Raw genomic sequence first — 26038 nt, forward strand, 5'->3', positions numbered from 1 at the left:
GAATTGTGTATTTTCATATAATGTTACAACAAAATTCATGCAAGGTAGAATCTTAAACCTCAATCTGTTGTAGAATATCAATAAACAAATGATTGATTAAAATGACAAGAAGCAATTCAATTAGAATTCAATTCACTTGTCAAGCGTGAGGTTTTTGTACCTTTAGTTCAAACATCTAATGATATTAAATTTTTAGGCTACAAATGAATCTTTTTTTCAATAATAAAAAAGTCTGAAATATAAAGATGTAAGACATTTCTTATTGTACAAATTATTTTTGCAAAAGCCTGATATCGATTAGGATGAGATGATATGTTTACCCATTATGGATGCAATGACATCGTATTATCTCATTAGTTTCACAGCTCATGAGAGACTTGAAATGCATTTGATGAATATGACTACAATCTATCTTTATGAATCACTTGTTATGAGGTATACATGAAAAATCTTGAAGAATTTAAGATGCCCAAAGTAAATCGTTCAAAGTCTTGAGTAATATATTCAATTAGATTGAAATATAATTCTATGGTTCGAAATAATCTAGATGCACGCGGTGTAACCATCTTAATGAGTATTTATCTAAGTAAGGTTATATAAATGATGCGATTTGTCCATGTATTTTTATAAAGAAAATAACAACGGAGTTTGTTGTTATTACGATTTAGGTTCATGACATAGAACTTATCATAACTTCAATAAAGTTTCAAAAGACAATTGATTATCTAAAGAATACACTTGAGAAAAAAAATTCTTGGAAAGACAAATTAATGTCTTGATTTTTAAATTGAGCATTCGACAAATAATAGTCTTATTCATTAATCTGCTTACAAGGAAAAGTGTTAGAAAAGATTTCATATGAATGAAGCACATCAATTCAGTAATCTGGTGAGTTTTCAATCGCTAGATGTCAATAAGGAATCATTCCGACCTCAAAAAAAATTAAGAAAATTCTTGGTCCTGAAATATCATATCACAGTAAAATTGATGCACTGATATTTCTTGTTAATACTACAAGGTTTGAGGCGGTTAATTTTTTAGCAATGTATAGTTCTGCTACTACTAGGAGATATTAAAATGAGATCAAACACATATTGCGACATCTAAAAGGGACTACTGTATAGACTTATTTTATAATAGTTGCAGTCCTGATGTTATTACTTACGCTGATGCAAGGTACTTATTTGACCCACAAGAAACTCGATCTCAAACAGGCTATGTGTTAATATGTGGAGGTATTGCAATATTTTGGAGATCTACAAAGCAATACATTGTAGTCGTGTCATCAAATCATGTTAAGATCATGGTTATTTATAAAGTAAAATGAGAATGTTTTTCGTTGAGGTCCATGGTATGTCTCATTCGAGAAAAATGTGATTTGAAATGCGAATATGTACCCACAATTTTAGATGAATATAATGTTGCATGTATAGCATAATTAAATGGAGGATTCATAAAAGGAGATAGAACAAAACACATTTCGATAAAAAATTTCTAGACACGTGCGCTTCAAAATAATTATAATATCAATGTGCATCAAATTCGTTCGAGTGATAATGTGGCTTATTTGTTCACTACGTCTCTATCAACTTGTAACACCTTGGTCTTAGAAAGATCTAACTTTAAAAAGAACTAAATTCAGAAAACGCTAATTGAAGATATTTGCAAGTTAGTCTTAAATTATGAGTTTTGGATCAACTTCAAACGACCATAATTATTTTATCGGAAAAGGGAAAGTATTTGTTTTTGAAGAAGTTTTTGACGTTTTAGAGTAGCCACTTAATTTTGAGAAAAAATAAGAAAATCTTTATTTTCAAAAGACTTGAAAAAATAAAATCATTCGAAAATAATTTAAAGGGCTCAGGGATTCATATTAACGTCTTAGGAAGATTTTGAAAGCACCTTAGACATTCCGCTTCATTACGGCTGTCCGACAACTAACTTTATATTTGGCTAAGACTTACAATTGTAATAATAATACTCTTTAGAGTTTTATGAAAAATGAAGCGCAGAATCTTATAAGATTATTTTTTATAGTGAAAAATTATTTATCTAAGTTAATTTTAATTTGTAAAACCTTTAAGCCAATTATTTGATTTGATTGAGTCGTTAAAAACGAAGTGGCATTTTTTGGGAATTGGATTTTACTAACATTTAGACCTAACAATGAGTAAAACAGATAAGCAAATAAAGAGAGAGGGAGAGGGAGAGATTTGGGTCCAAATCCGAGTTTTGTTCGCCTTGACCAGTTTTTGGACCCACGTGTTTTGGGTTTTTGACCCATTTCCTTCTGCACATGTCCTAAACTAATAATACAATGATATTAAATAAATACGAAAATAAAGAGGACAACAAGGGCTTAGGCCCAAAGATAACAAAATACAACATATATAAATAAAAATTAAAGTGGATTTCTTGGACCGAAATCTTCAACTCCAGCCTGTACGTCGATTTTGTGGGCTTTACTCGGAAACAGGGAAATTGAGCCATTATGGCTCGATCCGGGAATGCGAAAGGAAGGAATGGAGTCCCAATGGACTCGAAGGGAGTTCATATGCAACAAAGAAAGGAGGAATCGAGTTAGAATGAGCTATAAAAAAACTTTTAGAGATAAAAATAATCACTTGTATTAGGATAATAAACAAATTAATATAGCAAAATTTGTAAGAAGATAGTGAAAAAATAACTTATTATCAACTATCTTTTAAAAAATCTTTAAAAAAAAATGCTTATCTAAGATTTATCTCAAGTGACAAAGGACATGATAAAATCTTATTCCTAAGCTTAAACAACGTCAAGAGATACACTTAGTATACCGAGAATTTACTAATCAAAGCATTTACACTCCTTACCATTTGTCATTCTTATTTTATACAAACAATTAATCGCTTCCAAAAATTAATCAAATTACGCCAATTTCTTTATTAGTTACTTTTAAATTAATTTTTTTTAAAAGCTATTTTTAATTTATTTCTTACATTTTATATATACTCAATTTATACTTTGTAAAATCATTATATGGCTTAAAAAAATTCAATACATCACCTCGTCCTTTATTTATTTTGATCTACTCTTCACGGTTTATTCTATTCTACTTTTTCAATCGAACACTGCCCATCATTGACATAATATCATTCATACTAAAATTTAATTACATTCAAGTCATATATCATATCACTCAAGTCAACTACATTGACTCAAACCTTTGCTCCTTTTGACATTTTATTTACATATATTATTATAGCCTTGAAATTCATTACTCTTCAAGATTTTTTCAATTTACAACATATACATTACTTACTCAAATAAATATTTTTTTTAAAAAAAAAGACCTCCGTTTCCTATAAAATTTACCGATACATATGTATTTTTCCATAAACATAACTTAAAGTTCATTATTTCCCTTTGCTTTCTTTTATTTTTATTTATTTTTTACTTACATCAAAACAGAGGTCAGAATAAATTGATATGCAAAACTACAATGAAATTGACAAGAAAGGCAACTCTAGTCACAATGAAATCAACTCACAGTAAGGATATGCGAAAGTATGATGCATATTAGACAAATATCATACATCATGATTTGAACACAAAGAGACATAACTATCATTCAAACGATTCAAGAGAGACAAGAAGAGAGAAAAAAAATGATATTCGGATAATCATGTTGGAAACCTATGGTAATCATATAGAAACAACAAGAAAACAATAAAACAAAGTACAATGAAATAGTGAGGGGAATGGTACAGCATGACTAACACATCTAAGTCTAAACCATATGAACAAAGCAAATGAGTCATGTTTTGAAAAGATGGCAAGCAAATCTAGCGACCTCCTAATTACCGATATTGCCTAAATGAATTCAAACGAAAAGCTAGCCAGATAAGATGATTGCTAACAGGAAATAGAGGCTGGTCCATTTAGATATATTTTTGGCATCTTTGTCCAAACTTTAAACTGAATTAAGACATAAATCCGATTTAAACAGGGTGCTTTACGCGTTGAGATAACAGATCTCAAGCAGAAAGAAACATTCTAGACCAATTTGATCCTTGCCGACAAACTTCATATTAATGAAAATCTCCCATACAAATATGATGGGAACAGAACTAATTAGCATGAAAAAATAATCACAGAAAATCCAGCAATGAACACGTAAATGTGACATGATAATAGTGATTAACTCAAAGCAAACGGGTCTAAAACACATAAACAGTCTTTTCTTCCTAAACGACGAAGAAACTCGAAATAGCCATACTTTGCATGTTTAAGAAAATACAAAAAAAAATCATATGGCATCAAAGTGAAAATATTAAAGTTTTATACGAAATATTTCTAAAGAAAACAGTACATAAAATAGCGACTAATTTTCGTAGTTTCCGCAATTCTGAACGAGGAAAAAGAAGGCAAGAAAATATGACTTGCTTGAAAAACGATGCAACAAACATATTACTATTTTTTTTTTCTTATCTCTACTTCTATTGTATATATTTTGAAATAAAATAGCATCAAACAAAGGAGGGTCTTTTGGGATTATATTCAACAAGCAACGAGGAAAGATTCGACGTAACCAAACCATCATACAAGAAAGAAAATTGATTCAATACTCGGACTCAACAACATAGAAGACTCAACTAGAAACTATGCAACACATCAAGGTTATGAACTAAACGGGAATCGATAGCCCTTAAACAACAGCACACGCAAGAATACTTCTTAAACTTTAAATGATTAAGATTTATCCGACTTGGAGCTAAATGGTATACCAACAAACATTAGTAAATAAAATAAGAAAGTTAAACGGACAAACAAAAGAGAAAAGAGGATTCAACAAGTCACTTCCATTCATGAAACATAAGCAAAAAGGGTAATAAGAAAGGATTTTTACCTGTTCCGAAGCAGCAAACGGAGACGATGAGCGAGGAATGCACAACAACTTCACACCCTGAGAAGAGTTTTGAGATTTTCAAACCTGGAAATGCTCGAATCCACTCCGAAACAGGACTCCTTAAGCTAATATCTCACAGAAAATCAGTTTGAAAGAAAAACTCAATCCCGCTTCAAAAATCTTACTGTTTCCTCAGCTAAATTTCCTAATGTTGCTCTCTGTTATCTACACTCTTGCTCTAAACAGATTTAAGAAAACTCAAATTTTTCGACCCCCCAATAATCTCCCCCTCGCTCATAAAGTCGAAAAAGAATATATATAGCGGAGAGTTAGGGTTTCCAAAATGATAGGGAAAGGGGCAGACACACACACACACATATACATATATACATATAATATATGCATATATACAAGGACAAGATTAACTTAAAAGTAATTTTAAACTTTATAAAATCAATTTTTTCAAATTGTTTAGAGTTAAGAAACTCGTTAATTAATTGGTTGAAAAGAAAATCTATTATGCTAGATAACCTTTTGTTCTAGACAAGTGACAAATTAAGTCGAGTGTGAAAAGGAGGCTCATAACTTCTTAGTTATGAATATGGTGCACTTCACACCCATAATTAAGAACTCACACGGACATAATTTCCAAGGCTCTTGGTGAATTGTCACTCAGATTGGAAATTTACTTCCGGTAGATCAAAATTTCCGGATGCAAGATCAAGACTGACAAAACTAAAGAAAAACCCACATGCCTTTGGATAGGGGTGTGGTTTGATTGTAGTAGAAGTCGTTCCTCTGCTAGCATCCTAAGAGTTTGACATTCTTTTTTGGACCGTGTCCCAGTTCACTGCTAAGAAAAGTTCCATGTTGTGTTGCATCCTTTTTGATGTCGTCCGCACCTGTGGTATGCTTCGGAGAATCCATCCTTTCGGATGCTCTCAACAAAGATTAAGTATAAAACTTGTCAGCATAAAATGCGATTTAAATGGGAGACAATGTCTTTTACCGTGTTGACAATTAATCGCTCTCCTCAACATTTGACGTCAACTCGATTGGTTTGATGTAAAGTAAATAAAGCTTATGTCTGGTGTTTGGAATATAATCTTCAATGTATTCTTCATTTGATGTCAACATAAAGGAAAGTTGATGTAGTGTGCTAGTATTTCTCTTGATGTTATCTTCGATGCTCTTATTGATGTTTACTTTTATCAAAATAAAAGAATGCGGTTGATGCTGATGGATAAATATTTCTCTTGGGATGCACAATTTCCCTTTTTAGCTGTGCATGCTCTCTTGCGGGGCATGAATATCTTCCAGTGATACGTAAATTTCTGCGATGTATGAAATCTTCTCGCGATGCATTAATTTTGACGACACATGAAATCTTCTAGTGATGCATAAATTTCGACGAGGCATGGAATCTTCTCATGATGCATAAATTTCGGCGAGGTATGAAATCTTCTCGCGATGCTTGGATATTAACTCACGACGCATGATCTTCCGCGATGCATGAATATTGACTCGCGATGCATGGTCTTCTGCGATGCATGAATATTGACTCGCAATGCATGAATGTTGACTCGCAATGCATGGTCTTCCACGATGCATGATTGTTGACTCGTGATGCATGGTCTTCCGCAATGCATGATTATTGACTCACGATGCATGGTCTTCCGCGATGCATGAATATTGGCTCGCGATGCATGGTCTTCCGTGATGCATGAATGTCATATCGCCTCCAACGATGATAACAGTAAGGCAACTTCCAAATAGTATATCGTCTTGATTGATAATAAAATAACTGACCCCTCTATGTAATGCGTAGTTTCATATCCAACATTATGATGTAAATGACATCCTTTATGGAAACCGTAAGCTCTTCCTTAAGATTTCCGCTTAATTCTCCTTCGAATCTAGCTAGACGTTCTTTATAAATTGCATGTTGTTGAAAATTGATTGAAATAAACAATTCATATTCCCAAGTCTCCGACATAAGCGATATAAATTTTTTTTTGCTTCTACGAAAACTATTGATCTTGGGATATTTTCTCGTCCTTTGACTTCTCCATATTCATATATCGGAAGGCTTTGTTGATTTTAAAGCAAAGCTATAAACCTGCATCCATAGAAAAATTGTTAGTTTTAAAAACGAACTAATCTGTGGCGATTTCTTCAGTTGTCTGCTTCTTGTCCCGCTATTTCCGGTTGATTTTCCGATCTCCCGACTCTTGATAGATAAGAGAAAATATTTTATGCCAAAACAAATGGAACATAAAAAGGAAAATTTAAGAGAAATGAATTTTCGCCATGTTGCATTTTGAAAAAGGTCACTGCCAAGTGTCATGTCATGTAAGACTTAGTGAACTTCTGAGCCTAATGTTCGGAGGCATATCTGATTAGTCGTTCAGAGTATTCAAAGTCACTTCAGACTGTCGATAAACCAGGCTGAAATTTTGAGGCCATCCACAAAATTTTGTCCCAATTACAAGTTTTGGCTACCTTCAACTGTCGGTAAGTAATCATGGAATTTTCGAGATGCTCTCAAAAATTCTGTCCCAGTTGCGAATTTTGAAGTATCTTCAGTCTTGACTTGTAGAGGAAGAATCTTCTTCTTGAGAATTTTTGAGTCCCTCTCAAAAATTCTGTCCCAATTTCTATTGTAGAGAGGAATATAAATCTTACGAGAGATATAATTGAACCCTTGTGGCGCCTATCTATCCCGTTGAAGCAGGAATCAGGTTAAACGTAGTTCCCTTTCAAAGGTTAACAAAGTAAAAAGAATTTACAAAGAAAACCGACTGAGACCGACACAAGCCGCCTACGTATCTCATTCTTGAGAAATCAAGTCGAACGTAGTTCAAATACAAGAAAATATCAAAAGGGGTAAATGGGGTGACCGAAGTCGACATAGGCCGCCTACGTATCTCATTCTTGAGAATTCAGGTCAGACATAGTTCATTACAATGAGTAATAAGATTTTAAGCAAAACAAATACAAGCAAATAGAATGATTACAAGCAAAAACAGAAATGCACAATGAAGCTTCACATGTAGTATCTCTTGACAGCATCTGAGTTGATTGGTTTCAGCCATGCGGTTCCATCCATCTACGACAAGACCAAAGCACCTCCGGATAATACCTTGCGAACCATGTAGGGTCCTTGCCAATTTGGCACAAATTTTCCTTTGTATTCGTCTTGATGAGGGAAAATGCGCTTAAGGACCAACTGACCAACTTCGAAAAATCTGGCTCTTACTCTCTTGTGAAAAGCACAAATTATTCTCTGTTTATATAGTTGACCATGACAAACGGCGACAATTCTCTTCTCGTCGATCAAGGTCAACTGATCAATTCTCTTGCTAACCCATTCAACATTACTCAACTCAGCTTCTTGGATAATTCTCAAGGACGGTATTTCAACTTCGGCAGGTATGACTGCTTCTGTCTCATACACTAGCAAGTATGGCGTAGCTCCAGTCGATGTTTTGACAGTCGTTCGATAATCCTATAAAGAATATGGTAACATCTCATGCCAACCTCGATGCTTGTCAATCATTTTTCTCAAAATATTTTTGATATTCTTATTGGCCGCCTCTGCAGCTCCGTTCATTTGGGGATGATAAGCGGTTGAGTTTCGGTAAGTAATCTTAAATTGCTCACATGTATCTCTGATCAAGTGACTATTGAGATTTGAACCATTGTCGGTAATAATGGATTCTGGTACTCTAAACCTGCATATAAAATTGTTGCGAACAAAATCAACTATAGCTTTCTTGGTTACCGACTTTTATGAAGCCGCTTCCACCCACTAGGTGAAGTAATCAATGGAAACCAAAATGAATCTGTGTCCATTAGAAGCGGCTGGCTCTATCAGCCCAAAGACATCCATGCCCCAAGCTACAAATGGTCAAGGTGAACTCATAGCATTGAGCTTGTGAGGTGGCACTCAGATCAGATCACCGAGCACCTGACATTTATGAAATTTCTGCACAAACTTGCAACAAACATTCTCTATAGTCATCCAGAAATAATCGGCTCGAAGGATTCTTCTTGCCAAAGTGAGCCCATATATATGCGTGCCACAAACTCCGACATGTATCCATTCAATAATCTTCGCAGCTTTGACGTCATCAACACATCTGAGAAGACCTAAGTCTGGAGTCCTCCTATACAGGATTTCCCCACTCAAAAAGAAATTGAGAGCCATGAGGCATATGGACTTCTTCTGATTGGACGTAGCATCTTTGGGATAAGTTTTAGACTCCAAATACTTCTTTATATCAAAATACCAAGGCAAGCCATCCGGTTCTGCTTCAACATGGGAACAATGGACTGAATGTTCATTCAGTTCTATATCCAGAGGATCAATATAATTAGTATCCAGATGTTTAATCATCGAAGTTATTGTGGCAAGAGTATCGGCCAATTCATTTTGTATTTTGGGAGTATGTATGAACTCGATCTTGCGAAACCTTTTGCACAGCTTCTGCACATACTGTACGTAAGGTATAATCTTTGGGTTCTTCACACCCATTCTCCTTGAACTTGATGAATTAAACGGTCTGAATCTACAATAACCAACAACTCATAGACATTCATGTCGATGGCCATTTTCAAACAAAGAATACAAGCTTCATTTCGATCATGTTGTTCGTTCAATTAAATCGGAGCTTAGCCGCCATGGAATAGTGTTGACCAGATTCTGACACTAAGACTGCTCCGATACCTTTACCTTGATGATTCTCCGCTCCATCAAAGAATAATCTCCAACCTGGATACGCTTCAGAAATATCCTCACCCACAAATGACACTTCTTCATCGTGAAAATAAGTCTTAAGTGGTTCATACTCTTTATCAACAAGATTTTCTGCAAGATGATCAGCTAAAGCCTGTGCCTTTATCGCTTTTTGAGTCACATACACAATGTCAAATTCACTCAACAACATTTTCCACTTGGCTAACTTTCCGGTCGGCATCGCCTTCTTGAAGATATACTTCAGTGGATCCATTCTGGAAATGAGGTATGTAGTATAAGAGGACAAATAATGTCTCAGCTTCTGGGCAAGACACGTAAAAGCACAGCACGTCCTCTCCAACAAAGTTTAAGGAGACTCGTATGGAGTAAACTTCTTGCTTATATAATAGATAGCCCTTTCCTTCTTTCCTATCTCGTCGTGTTGACCAAGTACGCATCCGAACACACTATCTATGACAGACAGGTACAGCAATAAAAGACTCCCTTATCACGGAGGAAACAATACCGGTAGATTGGACAAATATTTCTTGATAGCACCAAAAGCAGTCTGACACTATTCAGTCCATTTTTTTGGGGCGTCTTTCTTCAAAGGTTTGAAAATAGGCTCACACACCACGGTTGATTGAGCTATGAATCGACTGATGTAGTTTAACCTCCCTAAGAAACTCATCACCTCTTTTCTTGTCTACGGAGGAGGTAACTCTTGAATTGCTTTAATCTTTGAAGGATCGAGCTCAATACCCCTTCTACTGACTATAAATCCCAACAACTTTCCGGCTAGAACTCCAAAAGCGCATTTGGCGGATTTAACTTCAAGTTGTAACGATGCAAACGATCAAAGAATTTTCTTAGATGTGTCAAGTGATCTACACTCTCGCGGGATTTGATTATTACGTCATCCATATACACTTCAATCTCCTTATGAATCATGTCGTGAAATATGGCCGTCATAACTCTCATGTAGGTGGCACCAGCATTCTTGATGCTGACTGACATCACTCTGTAATGATATACACCCCAAGGTGTAATGAAAGCCATTTTTTATGCCTTCCTCATGCATCAGAATCTAATGATAACTTGCGTAACAATCCACAAATGACTGCATTTCATGCCTAGCACAATTGTCAATCAAAATATGAATATTCGGGAACGGAAAATTATCCTTCGGGCTAGCTTTATTGAGATCTCTGTAGTCGACACAAATCCTGATTTTCCCATCTTTTTTGGCAACCGGAACAACATTGGCCAGCCAAGTTGGATATTGTATCACTTCCACCAATCGGGACTCTATATGTTTGGTGATCTCTTCCTTAATATTTAAACTCAGTTCAGGCTTGAATTACCAAGTTTTTTGCTTCACCTGCTCGAACCCTTGGTTAATCGGCAGTGTATAAGATACGACATCAGTACTCAAACCTTGCATGTCACCGACTTCCAAAACTAACACATCAATATATTCAGCAAGCAAATAAATTAGGACTTCTCTCTGAGCTTCATTTAGGTGGATACTGATGTTACCTTCTTTAACACATTCTGGATCCCCCAAATTTACCGTTTTCGTTTCCTCTAGATTTGGTTTATTCTGATTTTCAAACTACCAAAATTCCTCGGCGACATAATCTGATTCCTCACTTTCTTCTTCATAATCGTCAACCTCGTCATCACCTGCCTCATTTTGTTCATTTAGCTCATGACATGACATGACATTGGCAGGTCTATAACTTATGTCACTAAAATCATAAACAGACAAAGTTAGGAAAGTAAACTATAACAAATGAATAGATAAGTAAAGTTTAAAAATAGAAGAAGCTCTCATTCAAATTTAAAAACAATGCAAACTTTGGCCATGGCATAGGGACATGTTGCCTTTTTGAACATCACAATGAAAATTCAAAAATTTGAACAGTTAAGAATATGCAAAATGGTGGGTCTCGGGCCTCTACAGGTCTACCACCGATTTTAATGTGCATGAAATGTAGCCTTTCTACCGAGGAGTTTGGGGGATCAGGATGGGCATAGGGGTCCAGTTCCGCAGCATCTCCCCTGGCTCAGCATCGCGGATACCAGCTAGCTCGACCTCTTTCTCAACAACAACATCGATCTCTTCGAAGAGGTCACAAATTCCTTCCCTAAGGTCTTCATGCTCGGTATACTGCCGGATTGGAAAGGATTGACACAGATATGGGATCGGCTTAGCCAATGCTTGACCATTTTTCTTCTTCATCTTCATGTTATCATCTGTGGGGGTGTACCCCAAACCATATCTGGATCCCTTAACGAGGACCAGAACAATCTCAATAATTCCTTGGGAATCTCTTCCCAATCTGATACCTAGTTTAAAACAATTCTACAGCATCACGTTGGCTATCATCTTGTACACGACAGGCATGGGGGTCTGTGGTGCCAAGTCTTCATCGGTGGTATTCACCAGCTCTATCGTGTACACATCTGTCTCTTGCGATATCTCGTCAATGATCGGCGCCTGTCTACCAGAATGATTCCGTTCGCCATGAGTAACCAACTCTTCATTACTCCACACGAGCTTCATCATCTTATGGAGGGTAAAGGGGATGGCTCCAGCCATATGGGGATGAACGATCTTCCCAGAAGAAGGTTGTAACTGGTATCGATATCCAATACTTGAAATTGTGCGCTGAATTCTGTTGGGCCCATTTGAATGGTCAAATTCACCGCTCCCAATATGTCTCTCTGAACCCCATCAAAGTCTCTCACGCTGACTTGGTTTTGCCCAAGTTTCCCAAGGTCAAACCTTAGCTTCCTCAAAATCGACAACGGACAGATATTCAGACCAAATCCATCATCTACTAAGATGCGGTTGACAATCTTTTTGTGGCATACCACAGTGATGTGCAACGCCTTGTTGTGTAACCTCCCTTCAACAGGTAGCTCATCATCACAAAAGTTTATTTGGTGCCCTCGAATAACCTAATGAATCATGGCAACCACGTTATCACTGCTTGTGCCCGCGGGTACGTACGTATCATCGAGAGCTTTCATTAAGGCCTGCCTGTGGGATTGAGAGCTCATCATCAGGGCCCATACGGAGATCTGAGCTGGAGTCTTCTCCAAATGCCTGACAATAAAATAATCTTTTGGCTGCATTCTTCTCCAAAATTCCTTTGCTTCTCCTTCGCTTATTGGCCTTTTAGCTTGATCCTTCTTTTGTCTTCCGAAAGCAAGCTCGTTAGGAGTGTAACATCTTCCAGACCTGGCCATGCCTTGAGCAGCAGTAGTTTCAATAACAAATTTAGGCTTGACGAGAGTTTCTGACGGCACCGAAGCAACAACCTTTGCAGGTGTCAAAATAACGAACTCTCTCTTCTCTTTGACACTTAAAGAAGCAACAGTCTTTTCCCAATCATCATGAACGATGTGAGTAATCATCTTCGTTCCACACTAGTCTTCGTCTGTCTCGATCATATTGACATTGCTACCCCCATGATTCGGCAACGGGTTAGTATAGACATTCGGTGCCGCCGGTTGGAGAAAGACTACCTCTTGATCAATCAGATCCTGAATTTTGTGCTTGAGGTTGATATAATCTTCAGTATCATGCCTAACACTGTTGGAATTACAAGCTTATCTCTGATCGGGTCTGTAGAATTTTAAATTGACATCCACCGATTTGAGCCCCACATGGTGGATGTATCCAGCCTCAGCCGGTCGCTCTTACAACATTATTCGGCTTTCAGCGTGCACCGTGAAGTTCCTTGAAGGCTTTTTCTCAAATCTGGGTCGCGGAGGGCCATAACTGCCTTGTTAAGGAGGAGGCACCTGTTGATAACTTCAGGTATTTGGACGAGGAGCTTGGCTTCTGGGATATGGATTTGTCTTGTAGTTTGGTGATGGAGCTTGGTAATTTGGAGGGAAATTTTGGTATAGTGGAGGTTGGACTTGATAAACAGGAGGGGGTGCTCAGTAGCTCGACTGCACGTTAGCGCAGTTAGGAGCAACACCCTGGTAGGGAGATAAAATTTGATAAGGTGGAGGGTGATTTGGGTAAATAGGAGACGGACTTTGGTAATTTAGGGGTGGACTTTGGTATAGTGGAGCTTGGACGTTTGGATAAATGGAGGTAGCATTCTAATTATAAAGATGACTTTATTGCGTGTAGCAAGATTGGTAGGACTTTGGAAAGGCCAGGGACGACCTTGGGAATACGATGAGTTTCAGGGGGTTTTCCTTCCCCTGTATGAAACATCAGCGATTTCTTATGTTTTCTTTTTCTTCAACCCTGATATCCATGTGATGCGGCTACACGAGCTATCTTTCCTGTTTTTAAACTGTTTGCGATAGTCTCACCGATCATGACTATATCTGCAAATTTTTCTCCAATGAGCAACATAATTCCATCATAATATTTTGGCTCTTGTATGCGCACAAATACTCCAACAATTTCTTTCTCAGACATAGGTGGTCTCACCCTTGCCGCTTCTTTTTTCCACCTATAGGCGAACTCCCTATAGCTCTCGGTTGATTTTTGCTTCATCTTCTCCAAAGAGTATTGATCTGGCACAATTTCTACATTGTAAGCAAATAAATCAATAAAATCTTTGGCGAATGCATTCCAGTTGGGCTATTGCCTGGTTTCATGCGAGGTGAACCATTCAAGAGTTTTTCAGCACATGCTTCGGCTAAAGAGTCGCATCAATAAAGCTTCATCCCTTCCAACTACCACGAGTTGGTCACATTAGGCTCTCATATGAGCCATAGGATTGCCCACTCCTCCAAAGGTGTCAAAATTTGGGATTTTGAACCCTTTTAAATTTGGATGAATACAATAAGTCTTCATAACTAAGCCCGATGATATCAAGGACGCAGTGAAGCTCTTTCATGGCTTTCTTGATCTCATCCTTTATGTCGACCTTTACCTCTTCTTTCTCCCTCCACTCTTTTTCCTGTTCCTCATAATGGTCCAGCTCATAACCGTGCACATCGTGCTCGGCAGGGACGGGAATTCGGAAACTTGCTCTTTTTGGTAAGGGTAGATCTACAGAGGGACTCTGAGCATTTAGAGTGGTTTGATAATTCTGTGGGTACGTCTGAGGATTGGTACTCTAATTTAAGTGGTGGTGGGGTGTATGGGGATTGAAAGTATTTTGGTTTTGATTTTGCGATGGTGAAGTGGTCTGATGGTGGGTATATTGAGGATAGGATGGCATTTGGGGGTGGTTGTTTTGAAGGGGTGGAGTTTAGTAGGATGCAGAAGCATATTAGGGATTTTGTGTAGTCAGATCTATAAGTGACTGATTCTGAAAAGGTGTAGATGGCTGGTTCTGAGTTGGATCCATATTTGAGGAATGGACGTAGATTGGAGGCCTCCCATCAGCAGCGTTAGCAGCAAATTCTGGTGGAGGCAGATCCTGTCTTCTTTGAATTTCTACCCTCATCTCTGCAATCTGTTGCATCAGGTGTAAAATCAACTCATCTTGGTCTGCTACGGTGGGTTGATCCACCACAACATCAGTAAGACTCATTTCTTTGTTATTATCCCCCATAACAGTTTTTCCTTTGTCTAAGATTTGTTTATAGAAGGAATCTGTAGGACCTTTTGATCTAGTGAAATAAGGATGATCTGCCAGCTTTTGGTCGATACAGATCAGTTTCAAAGTACCTGTGAAGGAAAACAACTCAAACGCAGATTTGTCAGTGCAGATTCAGAAATACAAAATGCATAACATCACACAGAGAGAAGATAAACACACAAGTTGCTTCATTTGAGGGTATCGTTAACTCACGAGTAAGGACAGAAACACATTTTTTAACAAGCAGGAGTTTGCTTGTTTCAGTTTTGGACGCTGTCCCAGAAAGTCTAAATCATGTTGAGCTACGGTCTTTTTGCAGCTGCTATTTGACGTTTGTTGATATGGTCTTCGTATCTTTTCATAACATGAAGTGGAGAAAGAAAATTCTTTAAAGATAGGGGCCGGTCCTGGGAAGGCTGCCTACGTATCTCACAAGGAGAATTCAGACCCAACATAGTTCGAGTACAAGATAAAACATTTTCATTCATCGTTCATTAGGATTACAAGGAAATTGAAATAGCAACATTAAAGTTTTTTTAAAAGATAAAATGATGACGACATATTAGTCATTTCCCTTGTTGTTGCAGCATTAGTCTCCTCCTTTCAGACGACCTAGGGATGGAGGCTTGTAGATGATTTTCTCGTCATCATCTTTCTCAGTCGCTTCAGGGTGAGCGTTGTCGGGACCACTATTGGCTCCTTGCTCGTAGACGGGGTATTTTTTGCCCATTTTCCAATGTTTATCAATCATGTTGCTATGGAAGGCTTTTCTTCTTCCTCAGTGCGGCCATCCTTTCTCTCATGGAGACAAATTCTTCCATTTCCGCTGTCAGCTCCTCATCAAGTGATATGCTTTTAGCTAACAGAGAGGTTGTCTTCGATTCTATCCTCGCCTCTATAGCTTCTCTTTCTTGTACTTTCAACCGAAGCATGTCCAACTTCTCTCGCAAATCCTCTGTCTCCGTCTCAACATCTTTCTTTCTCTTCATCTGTGATGCCAGATCCTCATCTAGCGTCACGGTTGCAGCTTTGTAGATTGTTGTGGCCATGTTGACGCTGAGCCCTTCCTCCGTGGCTTCTTAAATTTCCCGAGTGATATGTTTGATCTTTTTGTGTAGTTCTTCTTCAGTGAGTTCCATCTGGATGTTCTTACCTTTGTCCATAGCAGTGATTTTTCCTTTTCTGAGACGCTAGAGTAATGTTTTATGATTTGTGGTATATGAGGTGGTCTTTTGAGTGAGAAACTTGAGACTTGGAAATTTTTGTCGGACATTTGTAATAGTGGCTTCTGTATATTCTTTGGAAATTTATGGATAGGAGTGGGTTTACGATATCCTCATTCATAGCAACATAGCATATAAGCAGTTAAACACACATACATCGCGTCCTAAAACATACAGGGGGATCCTTTTGTGCCAAGGGTAGGCCTAGCGTATTTGAATGATGTACGTGTGAATTTAAACCAAATAAATAACCCCCCCCCCTCAAATAAATTGTACTAGTGAATAATAATATTCACAAAGGGTAAATAGAAGATAAAATATTAAAGACAAACCCACGCAGGGCCCATTTGAAAGCGCAACAAAGGCAGGACTACGCAGGGGCTAAAAATAAGGTAAATACATATAAAAACCCACGCAAGGATGAAGTTCTCTATGCCGCTCCAGATGATCCTGCTCCGTAGCCGTCTCCCTGAGTCTTGTATTGTTAAAACATATATCTCAACATCAGCAAGAATCCTTCACCCAGGCGTTCTTTGTCTTCCAAACTCTCGTATCGCATCCTCTAGATTTTCTCCTTGATCCTGGTATCGAAATCATCATAACCACGTCTCAATCTTTCCGCCTCTTGAGTCACCATCTCAAGAGTATCTTGGTTCTCAACAAACATGGCATACACCTCTTTGGCCTCTTCCTTTAACTTTTGTAGCTCGACCACTGCTTTGGCTTCTCTGTCAATTATGTTGAGAAAGCTACACGGGGTTTGAATGGAGACGTTTTGTATGTCCTTCGTCAACAATTCTTTATAACCCTTGTCATACCCAGCATTGAATCGGTCAGGGGTGATGGTGTCTTTATCCATACACTTGACATTTTTCCATTCTCTGAACATCTCAGTCGCGTCGTGCACTCTATCATCTCCAATATCGTATACATAAGCGCCATAGTACGCTTCTTTGGGTACTGTTTTTCTCTTTCCGAACTGTTGCAAAACTCGAAAGGGTGCATAAGGGCAAATTCCCTAAATACCTGGGAGAGGAAGCACAATCTGTTTACGCCTTTACACAATGAATTTCTTGGAGATAAATGGTCAAGCATCCATTGGAGATCCTCTTCTCTAAATTCTGAGAAAATTTAATCCCATATCCCCATTGTTTTCCGATTATCCATATTTGCCCAGTACAACATGTCATTCAAATCCTTAAGGTTATTCTTGTTGTCAAGAGTATGCAGCTCTCGAGTCCCAGCACCCTTTGCTAAATGGCTGAGGATCCACCACTGAAGGAAGTAGGTTTCATCCTTGGAAGTACCGATGTCCCTCTTTACACTTTCCCAAGGCTCAATACATGTCAGACAGGATGACCGGAGCTATAGGGTAGTATTTTGTTGTCCCTTAGTTCTCATACCCTTTGAACAAGGTATGCGCGAGTGTTATAACTCGGGTATAGATAAACAAACTTGGACCATGTGGGAATACCATTATTCCCAATAACACTACAACAAATGCTAATAGATGAATTTCATTCCATTCTCTATAGGAGATCTTGAACTCTCGGTTGTAAGTGGCATAGAAGCTTCCATGTACAAATCGGATATAAAGATCTCTGAATGCTACATGGGATTCTTTGCACCACTAGGCAAAGTCTTTTCCAAACCCGAACCACTTTGCAATATCCTCTACCGAAGGCTTATTGGGGATGAAGATATCTTCTTGTTTTCTCGCCTCTCCTTTCTATCCCAGTGCCTACTGCATCTATATAGTCTCTCCTACAAAGTCGGGGTCATTTTGGCGGTTTCGAATCGAAACACCATTTTTTGGCTATTCCAATACCCCGTAATGACCTCTACTATTTCTGGCCAACCGTTCATGTTGATAAATTCTATTAATGCACCCACGTAATTGTTGAGGGTTCTTCTATGATCCCCATATAAATTATCATACCACATCGTGAGTTGAGATGACGCTGAGACGACCATGTCAAACTTTTAAAAATGGTCCATATCTGCAAAACAGAAGCTGATTAGTTTCTCTCCCACCCCGAGTTGGTTTTCACACGTACAATATTCAAATGTCACATAAAATGATGTGTCGTGAGGTCGAAGACCTTAGACACGGTTTTAGTGGTATTCTACTAAATGGACTTAATACACCTTGGGTATTAAGTCGACTTAGGCTAATGCTTAATTTTTTGTTTTGGTTTCGGTCTAACCTAGGCTTACTAGAATAGTTTTCAAGTTGACAGTTACCCGAGTCGGACAAACATCAGGGTGAAGCTACCAAACAATGTCGGATGACCGCATTCCAACTATTTGTTTGATACTTCCAAACGAACTTTTATGTATTTCTAAAGAAAGTCATGGAAATCCACGTAACTTTCGTATTCCTAATGCATACTACTTGCCGTTTGGTGAAAAAATGCCATGGAAAAACAATAATTATCATAATACGGTAAACAGTTAAGCAATTATAACCAAATAATGATAGTCTTAAGATTAGAATCCTCCAAGTTCCACAACAGAGTCATCATTTATGTTTTATCGAAGAAGGGAAAGTATTTGTTTTGGAAGAAGTTTTTGACTTTTTAGAGTCGCCACTTAATTTTGAGAAAAATTAAGAAAAACTTTATTTTCAAAAGACTTAAATAGATAAAATCATTCGAAAATAATTTAAAGGGCTCGGGATTCATATTAGTGTCTTAGAAAGGTTTTGAAAGCACCTAAGACATTCCGCTTCATTACAGTTGTCCGACAACTAACTTTATATTTGGCTAAGACTTACAATTGCAATAAAAATACTCTTTAGAGTTGTTTGAAAAATGAAGCATCGAATCTTTTAAGATTTTTTTTTAAAGTGAAAAATTATTTATCTAAGTGAATTAATTTGTAAAACCTTTAAGCCATTTATTTGATTTGATTGAGTTGTTAAAAACGAAGTGGCATTTTTTGGGAATTGGATTTTACTAACATTTAGACCTAACGACGAGTAAAACAGATAAGCAAATACATATAGAAAGGGAGAGATTTGGGTCCAAATCCGGGTTATGTTCGCCTCGAGCGATTTTTGGACCCACCTGTTTTGGGTTTTTGACCAATTTCCTTTTGCACCTGTCCTAAACTAATAATACAATGATAATAAATAAATACGGAAATAAAGAGGACAACAAGGGCTTAGGACCAAAGATAACAAAATACAACATATATAAATAAAAAGTAAAATGGATTTCTTGGTCCGAAATCTTCACCTCCAGCCTGTACGTCGATTTTGTCGGCTTTATTCGGAAACAGGGAAATTGAGCCATTATGGCTCGATCCGGGAATGCGAAAGGAAGGAATGGAGTCCCAACGGACTCGAAGGGAGTTCATATGCAACAAAGAAAGGAGGAATCGAGTTAGAATGAGCTACAAAATAACTTTTAGAGATAAAAATAATCACTTGTATTAGGATAGTAAACAAATTAATATAGCAAAATTTGTAAGAAGATAGTGAAAAAATAACTTATTATCAACTATCTTTTAAAAAATCTTTAAAAAAAATGCTTATCTAAGATTTATCTCAAGTGACAAAGGACATGATAAAATCTTATTCCTAAGCTTAAACAACATCAAGAGATACACTTAGCATACCGAGAATTTACTAATCAAAGCATTTACACTCCTTACCATTTGTCATTCTTATTTTATACAAACAATTAATCGCTTCCAAAAAATTAATCAAATTACGCCAATTTCTTAAAACTAATTTTAAACTTTATAAAATCAATTTTTCAAATTGTTTAGAGTTAAGAAACTTGTTAATTAATCGGTTGAAAAGAAAATCTATTATGCTAGATAACCTTTTGTTCTAGACAAGTGACAAATTAAGTCGAGTGTGAAAAGGAGGCTCATAACTTCTTAGTTATGAATATGGTGCACTTCACACCCATAATTAAGAACTCACACGGACATAATTTCCAAGGCTCTTGGTGAATTGTCACTCAGATTGGAAATTTACTTCCGGTAGATCAAAATTTCCGGATGCAAGATCAAGACTAACAAAACTAAAGAAAAACCCACATGCCTTTGGATAGGGGTGTGGTTTGATTGTAGTAGAAGTCGTTCCTCTGCTCGCATCCTAAGAGTTTGACATTCCTTTTTGGACTGTGTCCCAGTTCACTGCTAAGAAAAGTTCCATGTTGTGTTGCATCCTTTTTGATGTCGTCCGCACCTGTGGTATGCTTCGGAGAATTCATCCTTTCGGATGCTCTCAACAAAGATTGAGTATAAAACCTGTCAGCATAAAATGCGATTTAAATGGGAGACAATGTCTTTTACCGTGTTGACAATTAATCGCTCTCCTCAATATTTGACGTCAACTCGATTGGTTTGATGTAAAGTAAATAAAGCTTATGTCTGGTGTTTGGAATATAATCTTCAATGTATTCTTCATTTGATGTCAACATAAAGGAAAGTTGATGTAGTGTGCTAGTATTTCTCTTGATGTTATCTTCGATGCTCTTATTGATGTTTACTTTTATCAAAATAAAAGAATGCGGTTGATGCTGATGGATAAATATTTATCTTGGGATGCACAATTTCCCTTTTTAGCTGTGCATGCTCTCTTGCGGGGCATGAATATCTTCCAGTGATACGTAAATTTCTGCGATGTATGAAATCATCTCGCGATGCATTAATTTTGACGACACATGAAATCTTCTAGTGATGCATAAATTTCGACGAGGCGTGGAATCTTCTCATGATGCATAAATTTCGGTGAGGTATGAAATATTCTCGGCGATGCTTGGATATTAACTCACGACGCATGATCTTCCGCGATGCATGAATATTGACTCGCAATGCATGAATGTTGACTCGCGATGCATGGTCTTCCATGATGCATGATTGTTGACTCGTGATGCATGGTCTTCCGCAATGCATGATTATTGACTCACGATGCGTGGTCTTCCGCGATGCATGAATATTGGCTCGCAATGCATGGTCTTCCGTGATGCATGAATGTCATATCGCCTCCAACGATGATAACAGTAAGGCAACTTCCAAATAGTATATCGTCTTGATTGATAATAAAATAACTGACCCCTCTATGTAATGCGTAGTGTCATATCCAACATTATGATGTAAATGACATCCTTTATGGAAACCGTAAGCTCTTCCTTAAGATTTCCACTTAATTCTCCTTCGAATCTAGCTAGACGTTCTTTATAAATTTCATGTTGTTGGAAATTGATTGAAATAAACAATTCATATTCCCAAGTCTCCGACATAAGCGATATAAAATGCTTTCTGCTTCTACGAAAACTATTGATCTTGGGATATTTTCTCGTCCTTTGACTTCTCCATATTCATATATCGGAAGGCTTTGTTGATTTTAAAGCAAAGCTATAAACCTGCATCCATAGAAAAATTGTTAGTTTTAAAAACGAACTAATCTGTGGCGATTTCTTCAGTTGTCTGCTTCTTGTCCCGCTATTTCCGGTTGATTTTCCGATCTCCCGACTCTTGATAGATAAGAGAAAATATTTTATGCCAAAACAAATGGAACATAAAAAGGAAAATTTAAGAGAAATGAATTTTCGCCATGTTGCATTTTGAAAAAGGTCACTGCCAAGTGTCATGTCATGTAAGACTTAGTGAACTTCTGAGCCTAATGTTCGGAGGCATATCTGATTAGTCGTTCGGAGTATTCAAAGTCACTTCAGACTGTCGATAAACCAGGCTGAAATTTTGAGGCCATCCACAAAATTTTGTCCCAATTACAAGTTTTGGCTACCTTCAACTGTCGGTAAGTAATCATGGAATTTTCGAGATGCTCTCAAAAATTCTGTCCCAGTTGCGAATTTTGAAGTATCTTCAGTCTTGACTTGTAGAGGAAGAATCTTCTTCTTGAGAATTTTTGAGTCCCTCTCAAAAATTCTGTCCCAATTTCTATTGTAGAGAGGAATATAAATCTTACGAGAGATATAATTGAACCCTTGTGGCGCCTATCTATCCCATTGAAGCAGGAATCAGGTTAAACGTAGTTCCCTTTCAAAGGTTAACAAAATAAAAAGAATTTACAAAGAAAACCGACTGAGACCGACACAAGCCGCCTACGTATCTCATTCTTGAGAAATCAAGTCGAACGTAGTTCAAATAAAAGGAAATATTAAAAGGGGTAAATGGGGTGACCGAAGTCGACATAGGCCGCCTACGTATCTCATTCTTGAGAATTCAGGTCAGACATAGTTCATTACAATGAGTGATAAGATTTTAAGCAAAACAAATACAAGCAAATAGAATGATTACAAGCAAAAACAGAAATGCACAATGAAGCTTCACATGTAGTATCTCTTGACAGCATCTGAGTTGATTGGTTTCAGCCATGCGGTTCCATCCATCTACGACAAGACCAAAGCACCTCCGGATAATACCTTGCGAACCATGTAGGGTCCTTGCCAATTTGGCACAAATTTTCCTTTGTATTCGGCTTGATGAGGGAAAATGCGCTTAAGGACCAACTGACCAACTTCGAAAAATCTGGCTCTTACTCTCTTGTGAAAAGCACAAATCATTCTCTGTTTATATAGTTGACCATGACAAACGGCGACAATTCTCTTCTCGTCGATCAAGGTCAACTGATCAATTCTCTTGCTAACCCATTCAACATTACTCAACTCAGCTTCTTGGATAATTCTCAAGGACGGTATTTCAACTTCGGCAGGTATGACTGCTTCTGTCCCATACACTAGCAAGTATGGCGTAGCTCCAGTCGATGTTTTGACAGTCGTTCGATAATCCTATAAAGAATATGGTAACATCTCATGCCAACCTCGATGCTTGTCAATCATTTTTCTCAAAATATTTTTGATATTCTTATTGGCCGCCTCTGCAGCTCCGTTCATTTGGGGATGATAAGCGGTTGAGTTTCGGTAAGTAATCTTAAATTGCTCACATGTATCTCTGATCAAGTGACTATTGAGATTTGAACCATTGTCGGTAATAATGGATTCTGGTACTCTAAACCTGCATATCAAATTGTTGCGAACAAAATCAACTATAGCTTTCTTGGTTACCGACTTTTATGAAGCCGCTTCCACCCACTAGGTGAAGTAATCAATGGAAACCAAAATGAATCTGTGTCCATTAGAAGCGGCTGGCTCTATCAGCCCAAAGACATTCATGCCCCAAGCTACAAATGGTCAAGGTGAACTCATAGCATTGAGCTTGTGAGGTGGCACTCAGATCAGATCACCGAGCACCTGACATTTATGAAATTTCTACACAAACTTGCAACAAACATTCTCTATAGTCATCCAGAAATAATCGGCTCGAAGGATTCTTCTTGCCAAAGTGATCCCATATATATGCGTTCCACAAACTCCGACATGTATCCATTCAATAATCTTCGCAGCTTTGACGTCATCAACACATCTGAGAAGACCTAAGTCTGGAGTCCTCCTATACAGGATTTCCCCACTCAAAAAGAAATTGAGAGCCATAAGGCATATGGACTTCTTCTGATTGGACGTAGCATCTTTGGGATAAGTTTTAGACTCCAAATACTTCTTTATATCAAAATACCAAGGCAAGCCATCCGGTTCTGCTTCAACATGGGAACAATGGACTGAATGTTCATTCAGTTCTATATCCAGAGGATCAATATAATTAGTATCCAGATGTTTAATCATCGAAGTTATTGTGGCAAGAGTATCGGCCAATTCATTTTGTATTTTGGGAGTATGTATGAACTCGATCTTGCGAAACCTTTTGCACAGCTTCTGCACATACTGTACGTAAGGTATAATCTTTGGGTTCTTCACACCCATTCTCCTTGAACTTGATGAATTAAAAGGTCTGAATCTCCAATAACCAAAAACTCATCGACATTCATGTCGATGGCCATTTTCAAATAAAGAATACAAGCTTCATTTCGATCATGTTGTTCGTTCAATTAAATCGGAGCTTAGCCGCCATGGAATAGTGTTGACCAGATTATGACACTAAGACTGCTCCGATACCTTTACCTTGATGATTCTCCGCTCCATCAAAGAATAATCTCCAACCTGGATACGCTTCAGAAATATCCTCACCCACAAATGACACTTCTTCATCGTGAAAATAAGTCTTAAGTGGTTCATAATCTTTATCAACAGGATTTTCTGCAACATGATCAGCTAAAGTCTGTGCCTTTATCGCTTTTTGAGTCACATACACAATGTCAAATTCACTCAACAATATTTTCCACTTAGCTAACTTTCCGGTCGGCATCGCCTTCTTGAAGATATACTTCAGTGGATCTATTCTGGAAATGAGGTATGTAGTATAAGAGGACAAATAATGTCTCAGCTTCTGAGCAAGCCACGTAAAAGCACAGCACGTCCTCTCCAACAAAGTTTAAGGAGACTCGTATGGAGTAAACTTCTTGCTTATATAATAGATAGCCCTTTCCTTCTTTCCTGTCTCGTCGTGTTGACCAAGTACGCATCCGAACGCACTATCTATGACAGACAGGTACAGTAATAAAAGACTCCCTTATCACGGAGGAAACAATACCGGTAGATTGGACAAATAGTTCTTGATAGCACCAAAAGCAGTCTGACACTATTCAGTCCATTTTGTTGGGGCGTCTTTCTTCAAAGGTTTGAAAATAGGCTCACACACCACGGTTGATTGAGCTATGAATCGACTAATGTAGTTTAACCTCCCTAAGAAACTCATCACCTCTTTTCTTGTCTTCGGAGGAGGTAACTCTTGAATTGCTTTAATCTTTGAAGGATCGAGCTCAATACCCCTTCTGCTGACTATAAATCCCAACAACTTTCCGGCTAGAACTCCAAAAGCGCATTTGGCGGATTTAACTTCAAGTTGTAACGATGCAAACGATCAAAATATTTTCTTAGATGTGTCATGTGATCTACATTCTCGCGGGATTTGATTATTATGTCATCCATATACACTTCAATCTCCTTATGAATCATGTCGTGAAATATGGCCGTCATAACTCTCATGTAGGTGGCACCAGCATTCTTGATGCCGACCGACATCAATCTGTAATGATATACACCCCAAGGTGTAATGAAAGCCATTTTTTTGCGCCTTCCTCATGCATCAGAATCTAATGATAACTTGCGTAACAATCCACAAATGACTGCATTTCATGCCTAGCACAATTGTCAATCAAAATATGAATATTCGGCAACGGAAAATTATCCTTCGGGCTAGCTTTATTGAGATCTCTGTAGTCGACACAAATCCTGATTTTCCCGTCTTTTTTGGCAACCGGAACAACATTGGCCAGCCAAGTTGGATATTGTATCACTTCCACCAATCGGGACTATATGTTTGGTGATCTCTTCCTTAATATTTAAACTCAGTTCAGGCTTGAATTACTGAGTTTTTTTCTTCACCTGCTCGAACCCTTGGTTAATCGGCAGTGTATAAGATACGACATCAGTACTCAAACCTTGCATGTCACCGACTTCCAAAACTAACACATCAATATATTCAGCAAGCAAATAAATTAGGCCTTCTCTCTGAGCTTCATTTAGGTGGATACTGATGTTACCTTCTTTAACACATTCTGGATCCCCCAAATTTACCGTTTTCGTTTCCTCTAGATTTGGTTTATTCTGATTTTCAAACTACCAAA

The 26038-nt window shown here is 37.7% G+C and overlaps 1 protein-coding gene across 1 annotated transcript; it reads right to left on the minus strand.

Moving 5' to 3' along the window:
* Positions 1–7997: 7997 nt before the first annotated feature.
* On the minus strand, positions 7998–9425 carry LOC138337999 (uncharacterized). The gene is made up of 3 exons (XM_069288448.1): positions 8887–9425; positions 8429–8622; positions 7998–8344 (listed from the first exon to the last, which is right to left on the minus strand). The coding sequence occupies exons 1-3, from the start codon at positions 9423–9425 to the stop codon at positions 7998–8000; spliced, it is 1080 nt and encodes a 359-aa protein (XP_069144549.1).
* Between the last annotated feature and the right edge of the window lie 16613 nt (positions 9426–26038).

Source organism: Solanum lycopersicum, chromosome 8, assembly GCF_036512215.1.
Source record: "Solanum lycopersicum chromosome 8, SLM_r2.1".
NCBI lineage: Eukaryota > Viridiplantae > Streptophyta > Magnoliopsida > Solanales > Solanaceae > Solanum > Solanum lycopersicum.